The sequence below is a fragment of the Sminthopsis crassicaudata genome, chromosome 6 (assembly GCF_048593235.1).
Source record: "Sminthopsis crassicaudata isolate SCR6 chromosome 6, ASM4859323v1, whole genome shotgun sequence".
Classification (NCBI taxonomy): domain Eukaryota; kingdom Metazoa; phylum Chordata; class Mammalia; order Dasyuromorphia; family Dasyuridae; genus Sminthopsis; species Sminthopsis crassicaudata.
Window position 1 is genome coordinate 255,871,835 of NC_133622.1, and position 10,198 is coordinate 255,882,032.

Genomic DNA, 10,198 nt, shown 5'->3' on the forward strand with positions numbered 1-10,198 from the left:
TGCCCCCTCTGGCCTCCCCTGCCTTTATCAGGTGAAAGGGTTGGACGTGAGCCCTGGTGGGCGGGGCAGGGAGGAGTCCGAAGCACTTTCAGGCCCTCTCTCCCTCGGCGCCCAGCACAGCCTTGAGAAGGGGGGGCCCCGGGACCCCCTTTTTACAGGTGAAGAAACAGAGGTTCAGACAGAGCACGACTTGTCCAAGCTCACCAGCCAAGCCCGGCAGCACTGTCTGCGGTTTCCTGTGCCGTCCAACGGCCCGTGCGGGGGAGCCCCTGAGCAGAGCTTGGAGGGCGCCCAGGACGCCATTGCACGTCCATTTCACAGATGAAGAAACGGAGGCCCGGAGGGAAGCACGGAGCCCGACCCCCGCCCGGGCCCCCGCCGCCCTCGGCCGGGACCGTCTGCCCTTGGCCCGCGTCCAGCCCCGCCCCCGCCCCCGCGGGACCACTCACCGGCATAATGGAGAACTGCATGAAGAGGCAGGTGAGCTCGAGCGCCGTGAGCAGGTAGGTCACCCCGAGAACCAGCCGGCGGCCCCGGGGGCCGCCCCCGGCCTCGCTCCCCGCGCGGAGGGGGGCGCCTGGCTGCATCCCGGCCGGCTGCGCTCCCGGTGCTGGCCCGGCCGCGGGGGGGGGGAGGGGGGGGCGCCCGCGGTGCCAAAGTCCCGGGCCGGGGCTGGACCCTGGGCTGGGCGGGGCCGGGCTCCGGAGGGAGGGACGCAGCCTCCGCGAGCCGCTCCGGCCCGAGACGGGCGGGTCCCGCGGCCAGGACGGCCGGGGGGTCGGGGCCGCCCCGACGTGAGCGCCCACGGCGGGCCCTTTTCACTTGGTGCTTGTGGCCGTAGCGCTCAGCTGGGGCTTGGCGCGCTCTGGCGCTTTACAAACGCCGCTTGACTGACTGTCCGAGCGCCGCAGGCCCGGCTTTGCCCCGGAGGCGCCCGAGGCGCCGCCACCGGCCCCTCCGGCCTCAGTTTCCTGATCTGTCCAAAGGAGGGGGATGGGCGGAGCGCTCCTTCCTCTTAGCGCCGGCTCCTTTGGGGGCCGAGGGTTCAGCCGTCCTTGGGGAGTCTCCCATGGGGCTCCTCGGACCCCCCGAGGCTGCTGGGGCTGCTCCCTCAGCCGCCGCCGCCGGTGCAAGTCACGGGTCAAGTTCAAGGCTTTTAGCGCCGCGTCCCCCAGACTTTGTCCCTGCGGGAGGGGGATTCCTGTTACTCATTACCTTGGGAGCTGCCGGGCCGCCCCGCCCCCACACCGGCCGCCGGCCGGAGGAAGCAGCCACCGCGAGCTCCCGGCCTGCGGACGCCCAAAGGCTGCCACTCTCCGCCGTCACCCGGCCGCCTTTTCCCGTCCTGACAGTCGGGAGCGCGAAGACCGCGAGGGCCATTTCACAGAGGTGGAAACGGGGGCGCGGCTGAGCTGGGGAACCCTACCCGGGCCCCTCCCCCAACACAAGGGGCTGCGCCCCAGGATCCCCGCGCTCCGGTGTCCCAGGGGCCTGCCGAGATGATACACACCAGGGACTGGGTAGGACAAGTGTCGGGAGTGAGTGTGTGTGAGTGTGTGGGGGTGTGTGCACAGACTGTGTGTGTGTGTGCACGTGAGTGTGTGCGCATAGGGTGTGTGTGAGTGTGTGTGCACGTGAGTGTGTGCATAGGGTGTGTGTGAGTGTGTGTGTGTGTGCAGGGGGTGTGTGTGTGCACAGGGTGTGTGTGGATGTGAGTGTGTGAGTGTGTGTGTGTGTGCAGGGGGTGTGTGTGTGAGTGTGTGTGTGTGCAGGGTGTGTGTGTGTGCACAGGGTGTGTGTGGATGTGAGTGTGTGTGTGTGTGTGTGTGCAGGGTGTGTGTGGATGTGTGTGTGTGCACAGGCTGTGTGAGTGTGAATGTGTGTGTGTGTGTGTGTGTATGTGGAGTGTGTGTGAATGTGTGTGTGCAGGGTGTGTGTGAGTGTGTGTGTGTGCAGGGTGTGTGTGTGTGCACAGGGTGTGTGTGGATGTGTGTGTGTGTGCAGGGTGTGTGTGTGTGAGTGTGTGTGTGGATGTGAGTGTGTGAGTGTGTGTGTGTGCAGGGGGTGTGTGTGTGCACAGGGTGTGTGTGGATGTGAGTGTGTGTGTGTGTGTGTGTGCAGGGTGTGTGTGTGTGTGTGTATGTGGAGTGTGTGTGAATGTGTGTGTGCACAGGGTGTGTGTGGATGTGAGTGTGTGTGTGTGTGTGTGTGTGTGTGTGCAGGGTGTGTGTGTATGTGGAGTGTGTGTGAATGTGTGTGTGTGTGTGTGTGGAGTGTGTGTGTGTGGCTCCTGCCAGGGAACGGGCAGGAGCTGTTTCTTGAGGGCCCGGGGCCCTGGGTTTCCCCTTCTCATTTTTAAGGCATAAGAGAAAAGGAAGGCAATAAATTCCATTGGAGATGGTTATCAAAATATCAGCAGTACATCCTACAAAATGGTGGGGGAGGGGCTGCCTGCGGGGGAAGCCGCCCTTGGGGGTCTCTGGGCAATGGCCGGAGCTCAGGGAGGGGGCGCCACAGTGAGAGTCCTGGAGGAGCCGGAGGCCGGGAGTCCAAAGCCTGCTCAGACTCCGAGAACTTCTCCTTTCTGAGCATCATTCCCTAAACTGAGTTGGGAGCCTGGGGGGGGGGGGGGCTGGGTGACTGACTGCCTCAGGGACCCTCCCCACGGAGCTTTTATTGGCTGGTCTTACAATGCTCACTGTTCCTGTCCCGGGCATCTGGGGGGGGGGGAGCCCGGGGGGCAGCTCGGAGGGCATCTCCTTTTACAGAGGGGAACCTGAGGCACACTCGTGGCCAGGCCACTTAACTACTAAAGCTGGGAGCTGAGCTGGGCTCTGCCTCCAAACCAGCATCTGCTCCCCTGAACCACGGAGCCCCAAGGAAGGCTCAGAGCTTTCCCTCCCCCAACTGGAGTTCTAACTTCACACTGTGGGTCTGAGCCTCCCAGTTTCCAAAGGGGGAGGCCGGAGGACCCTGCAGAGGGGGCCCGAGCCAGCCAGGGCCAGCCCGCGGGCAGTCGCTACACACCTGGGCCGGGGTCGGGAGTCCCGGTCAGCTGCCCCCGGCTGGCCTGCTCCCCTGTGGCAGGAGGGGCCCCTCCGGCGCCTCTGAACGCTGAGAAGCCCGAGCAGGAAGCCAGAGCTCCTTCTGCCCGCCTGAAACCTGAACACGTGGCCCGGGTGACTTCCTGAATCTTGGGGGTGGGGGAGACCTCGCAAAGCTGCTGCTCCCGTTTGGGGCCCATGACTCACGCCCAGAGAACCGGCCCAGCCCGAGCTCAGGGGCGAGAAGAGGGCCCAGCGTAGGAGACAGTCCCCCCCCACTGAGTGAGGGCCGTCCCTCAGGGCCACTGCCCCTCCCAGCCCCCGACAGACCAGGCTGCGAGGTCCTGGAAGGCCGATGGCCTTGGCAGGGCTGGTTCAAGCCGATTGGGCTCCAGGGCATTTCCAGTAGGTGTGTTTACTCTGTGCTAATTGTGCCCAGGGAGGAGGGTACAGAGACAGGGAAGGCGGTACACAGCAGGTGCTTAATAAGTGCTCACTTTGGAATCAGTTATGATCATTTCCTTTCCATGGGGCAGCCAGTGTGCATTAATTCAAAAGTAAGCTCTTTGGGGCAGCTGGAGAACACAGTGGATAGGGCACCAGCCCTGAAATCAGGATAATCTGAGTTCAAATCCAGCCTCAGCCACTTAACACTTCCTAGCCCTGTCACTTAACCCCAATTGCTTCAGGGAAAAAAAAAAAAAAAAGTAAGCTCACCAAACACCTTTGGGATTGGATGTGTGTGTGTGAGTGTACAGATGCTTAGTGTACTGAGTAAGGGACCGCTTTGAGCTCCAGCAGTCAGCTGGGGGGCTTCGGCAGTCAGCTGGGGGGCTTCGGCCTGCCGGGCTGCCTCTGGTGGGCCACCACTGCCCTTGGCTCCCACGCCCGAGTCTTCCAGGATGGACCTCGGTCACATTTGTAGGAATCTGAGCAGCCTCTTTAAAGAAAAAAATCATTTTTATGTTCTAGCGTTCTTTTCAGATTTTGAGCTTCCAAATTCAATCCCTCTCTCACACTCCCCTCCCCCCACTGAGATATCCATGATTCTGTACATGATATCACTGTACAATCACGCAAAATCCATAGAAATCATGTTTCCAAAAAAAAGCAAGAAAAATAAAGAAAGTCAGAAAATTCTACTTCCCTGCAGGTGGGCAGCCTGGGAATAGTTTGGGATCCTTACATTGCTAAGAGTAACAGATAATCTTCCTTTCACCGTGGATCAGCATTACAACGTTGCCGTCGCTATATCCAGTGGTCTCCCGACTCTTCTTCACTTTGCATCAGTTCATGTAGGTCTTGCCATTTTCTGGTCAAACGATCCCCCTCATCATTTCTCAGAGCACTATCGTATTCCCTCACAATTGTGTTCAGCCATTCCCTCAGTTTCTAATTCTTTGCCACCACAAAAGAGCTGCTACCAATATTTTTGCACATGTGGGTCCTTTTCCTTTTCTTTGATCTTTGGGATAAGACCCAGTAGCGGTATTGCTGGGTCAAAGGGCCCTTTTTTGGGCCCAATTCCAAATTGTTCTCCAGAATGTTTGGATCACTTCTTCCTTGGATTACAGTTCACAATTCCACCCACAATGCATAATTTTTCCCTCAGTGTCCTTATTTTCTCCCATTCCCTCTAGCATTTGTCATTTCTGATAGACGTAGTGATACCTCAGAGTTGTTTTTAATTTGCCTTTGTCTAGCCAACAGTGATTTCAAAGCATTTTTTCATGTGACTATTGATAGCTTTGATTTCTTCTTCTAAAAATTGCATGACCAGTTCTAATGGTCTTGTGATGGAGAGTGCCATCTGCACCCAGAGAGAGCACTGTGGGGACTGAGTGGGAATCACAATATGGTATTTATACTTTTTGTTGTTGTTGTTCGCTTGCATTGTGTTTTCTTTCTCATTTTTTCCTTTTTGATCTGATTTTTCTTGTGTAGCATGATAAATGTGGAAATATGTATAAAAGAATTGCACATGTTTAACCTATTTTGGATTATTTGCCATCTAGGAGAGAGGGTGGGGGCAAGGGAGAGAAAAAAATTTTGGAATGCGAGTTTTTGCAAGGGTGAATGTTGAAAACTATCTATGTGTACATTTTGAAAATAAAAAGCTTAAAAAAATTTTTAAAAGGGGCAGCTAGGTGGTGCAGTAGATAGAGCACCAGCCCTGAATTCAGGAGGACCTGAGTTCAAATGTGGTCTCAGACACTTAACACTTCCTAGATGTGTGACCCTGGGTAAGTCACTTAACCCCAGCCTCAGGGGAAAAAAAATAAATAAAATTAAATTAAAAAAAAAAAACTGCCTGCAAACTGTTCATTTCCTTTGCCATTTATCCATTGGGAAATCACTCTTATTTTTATAAATTTGACTAAGTTCTCCACTAAATACATATTTGAGAAATAAAGCTCCATCAGAGAAGCTTGCTGTAAAATCTGATATGGCTTCATTGTCTATGGTACTGTTTAGCAAAATATAGTTTCCCTAATTAAGCCTATTTTTTCTTTTGCTTTTTTTGAGGTCATATTGCTACTCTTACTTTTTTTTTGGTTTTTTAACTTCAGCTGAAGTTTAGTTCCAACCCTCTACCTTTATTCTGTATGTGTCTTTCTACTTCTAGTTCTAGTTCTAGTAAACAATATATTCTGGGTTTTGATCCACTCTGCTATTTGCTTCCATTTTATGGGTGAATTCATCCCCATTCACATTCATAATTATGATGACTATGCATTTCCCCGCTATCCTATTTTCCTCCATTTATCCTTCTCTCTCCTTTCAACCTGCCTTTCCTCAAAAGTGTTTTGCTTCTGAGCACTACCTTTCCTAATCTGCCCTCCCTTCTATCCGCTTTTTACTTCCCTTTAGGACAAGAGAGATTGCCTTACTCAACTGAATGTGTAAACTATTCTCTCTTTGAGCCAATTTCAATGAGAGTAAGGTTCAAGAATTGGCCAGCATCCTCCATCTTTCCTTCCATTGTGAAAGTTCTTTCATGTCTCTTTTTTTTGTGAGATAATTTACCCCATTCAACCTCTCTCCTTACATCCCTCTTTCTAACTCCTTAATTTTATATATTTTTTGGATATTATCATATCATAGTCAACTTACACCTTTACTCTGTATGTCCATTCCTTTCAACTCTCCTAATATTGATCAAGTTCTCAGGACTTACAAGTATCATTTTCCCATGTAGCAATGTAAACAGTTTAACTATATTGATTCCTTAATGATTTCTCTTTCCATTTTACTTTTTAAAATGATTCTCTTGAGTTTTGTATTTGAAAGTAAAACTTTCTTTGCAGCTCTGGTCTTTTCATCAGGAATTCATGACAGGCCATCACAATGAATCCTGCTGCTAAATCCCCCACTAGAGTTCCGATAGAGATGGGAGAGGTGGGGGATCCATACTAATGACAATGCTGTGAAGTGGGCTGAAAGACTGGCCCAAAGGACGGTCATTAATGGATCAAAAGTACCTTGGAAGGAAGTCTCTGGTGGAGTTTCCCTGGGATTTGTGCTTGGCCCTTTGATGTCTGACATTTTTATTAGTCACTTGGAAGAAAGTCTGGAAGGCAGCTCATCGGATAATAGGTTGAAAGGGAGCCAACAAGCTGGATGACAGGGTCCACATCCAAAAAGTAATCAGCAGCCTTACACTCATGTAACTGTGATTACCCTGCCCCTCTCTTCAGTCTGAAGGCCTTGCACCCCGCCCTAACACCTTGGGGGGACCTCAGCCCCCTTCATGGTGTTCTCCCCACATTAGGGGCTTTCTACATCCCACTTTAACACTTCGAAGTCAGGTTAGGGTTTACCAGATGACTCTTTATTTTGAAGATGCCTTAGGAATAAGCATACAGACAATCCTCCCTCAACTCATTGGGGGAAGTCCCTCCCTGCGCCTCACTGCACCACCTGGGTCTCTGGGGAAGGAAGCAGAGCAGTCTCACAGCTTGGTTTGGGTCCTGTAGAGCGTGTCTTCCCCCGGTTCTGAGTCCGTGGGCCCCCTGCCCTGCTGCTTTGGGCTTCCCCCTTGGGGTAGCCTGCAGTCCTGCTTCCAAGCCTCCATTACTCTGTCCTGGTCCAGGGGGGACTTCACTGTCTGAACTGAACTGAAAAGGATTGAGAAGAGTTTGGGTCCACGGGGCCTAAAAGGGGGGTAGTGGAGAGGGTAACCCTTGCCTACTCACCCATCTCCCCGCAAACAAAACCTACTTTTTCTCTGGGCCGTGTGCAAAAGAGAGTGAGTGTCCCAGACTGGCTGTTTGCAGGGCTGCCCTCCCCTGTGGCTTTGCTCAGGAGCAGGTCCGTTCCATGGAGGTGCCTCCACATTAAGTGAATCCTCCCAAATCCTGCGGATTTAAAGAGCTGGACCCTGGGCGGAGCTTCTAGGAACAGCGGAGTGACTATCCCTTTGTCCCCTTCATGGCTGAGGAACTGGCCAACAGGGTGTGGAGAGCCCACTGAGCAACTAAGGAGCTTCCTGAGATGAGGCTGGATATTAGGCCAGAAGGGACCGGGTTGCACAAAATCTCTGAGGAGACGGGGAGGTAGCGAGGGTTACCTTTATTCTGTTTAGCTGGAGAGGTCAGAGAGGGCAAAGAAATACAGGGGGCAGAGGCAGGTTGAGTCTGGGCACAGGGGCTGTCTGGGAGCCGCCACGAGTTCTGGACCAGGCTGGACGTTCACTTAGCGACCACAGGCAGGACCTCAGGCCTCTCCCTCTCCTTCCAACCTAGAGCTTGTGATTCTGTGACACAGTTGGGGCCTTATTTAGGGTTTTTATCCCCTTGCAGAGACTGACTGAATTCATAGACAAGCAAATACAAGACCAAGGCTGGAGGGGTGGACAAAAAACAGAGGGATTCAGGGAAGGCTTCATGGGGGAGGTGACACAGTGGAGAAGGGGCAGCCTCTGCAGCGGAGGCTGATGGCTTTTGTTCCATGAAACCCTTCAACAATAACAAAATCCACTATGAATCCTTGGGTGCTTGAAGACTGAATATGCTTTTTTTTTTTTAATTTAATATTTTTTATTTACCAGATATATGCATGGGTAATTTTACATTGACAATGCCAAAACTTTTGTTCTAATTTTTCCCTTCCTTCCCCTCCCCCCCCCCCATGGCAGGTTGACCAATACATGTTAAATATGTTAAAGTATAAATTAAATACAATATATGCATACATGTCAAGACAGTTATTTTGTTACAAAAAGAATCGGACTTTGAAATAGTGTACAATTAGCCTGTGAAGGAAATCAGAAATGCAGGGGGACAAAATTAGGGGGATTAGGAATTCCATGTAGTGGTTCATAGTTGTCTCCCAGAGTTCTTTTGCTGGGTGTAGCTGGTTCAGTTGATTACTGCTCTATTGGAACTGATTTGGTTCATCTCATTGTTGGAGAGGGCCACGTCACGTCCATCAGAACTGATCATCATATAGTGTTGTTGTTGAAGTGTATAATGATCTCCTGGTCCTGCTCATTTCCCTCAGCATCGGTCCCTGTCGGTCTCTCCAGGCCTTTCTGAAATCCTCCTGCTGGTCATTTCTTACAGAGTAATAATATTCTATAACATTCGTATACAATTTGTTCAGCCATTCTCCAATGGATGGGCATCCACTCAGTTTGCAGTTTCTGGCCACTACAAAAAGGGCTGCCCAAACATTTTGGCACATACAGGTCCCTTTCCCTTCTTTAGCATTTCTTTGGGATATAAGCCCAATAGTAACACTGCTGGGTCAAAGGGTATGTATAGTTTGACAACTTTTTGAGCATAGCTGAATATTCTTTTATATTCATTTACTAAGTCCTCACAATACCAAGGGGCCATCACTCTTGCCCTCCAAAGTTCCAAATGAGCAAAACACTAAATATAAAATTTTAAAATAATCGGGACTATTCGATGTAGGACATTCGTAAGAATTTGAAAGTCATCGGGAACAAGATTTGACTCCCTTCCACAAGATTTTCAAAGGCGTATTTTTATATATTTTGTTGAAGATAAATGACATTTCAACTTGAAATGTGCTTAGCAAAGTACAATAATTACACATAAACTTAATGTAGCTTTTGGACTTTTTAGGTAGTCAGCCTTAGGTGGCTTTTAGAAAAGTTCTTTTGAAGGATACATGAAGACTCCTTGATGGAGGGAAGCTTGTAAGACACAATTTGCTCCAAAACCAAGGAGTAATCACTGACAAAGGCTCAGAGATGTAGGACTGAAAGGTACCTTTGAAGTCCTCTGGTCCCCTCCCCATTTTACTGTTGAATAGGTGAAGCACAAAGAGGCAGGTCCAGGATCTGAGCCCAGGGGCCCCACTCCAAGTCCAGCCTTCTTCTCATTGAGCCTTTCTCCCTGAGTAAGCCAGAAGGAATATGCTTGGATCTTTGGCCCAATGGCCTCCCATCTTGAGATTGCTATCTTTTGTCCCTGAAACAAGCTTATGAAGCATGGTCCTATTTCAGGTTCAGAGGGGCTGGCCAACCTTGCCAGGGTGACCCAGCTCATGTCTGAGTCAGGATATGAACCTATGTCCTGGTTACTCTGCCCTGACATGGGACTTTGTGACCAACAAATGGGGAAGGGGAGGGAAGGACTTGTTCCTCTGTCCTCATTCACTGTGATTTCACTGTGATGGGGGATGAGCATTTCCCTGAATATACAAAGTAACAGGGGAGTGTCACCATTTTGGTTACATTGGTGTGAACCAACCATGAACACTGAATCTGGACTCCAATCATTTGGGCTCTTTGTTTCAATCATTACAGTTTTATAGATGCCCTTATAAGGCATCCTTTCTTTCTTGTTAGATCCATCCCTCCATATTTCATGTGCTTTGTGTTGTTATAAATTAGATTTCTTTTTGATGATTTTTCTTACATAATTTATAGCCAGTGGAAACTCTGAAGCTCTGACTTATCTTTTCAAAGTTCTAGGGGTTCCTCTGAAGGGTCAGAGGTGATTCTCTACTGCTATTGGCTCCAGCCTCTGCAGGTGGGTTTCCTCCAAGATTATCAGTAGAGAATCACTTTACCCAGCCAATTTTAGGTAGCTTTTAGGGTACTTACAAAGATAAGTTATGAATACTTGGCACATAACAACTCAAAGGTCTGTGACATCCTTTCCCACAAGGATATTGTGTCC

General features: G+C 50.7%; 1 protein-coding gene across 1 annotated transcript in view; it reads right to left on the bottom strand.

The window, feature by feature from the left end:
• Positions 1-3,169, bottom strand: part of SLC67A1 (solute carrier family 67 member 1) — a 51,936-nt gene extending 48,767 nt beyond the window's left edge. The window contains exons 1-2 of the mRNA XM_074272328.1: positions 3,028-3,169; positions 450-1,184 (exon numbers count right to left, since the gene is read on the bottom strand). Coding sequence (XP_074128429.1) covers positions 450-587 — 138 coding nt within the window. The 5' untranslated portion in view covers positions 588-1,184; positions 3,028-3,169. The remainder of the gene's footprint in view (positions 1-449; positions 1,185-3,027) is intronic.
• Between the last annotated feature and the right edge of the window lie 7,029 nt (positions 3,170-10,198).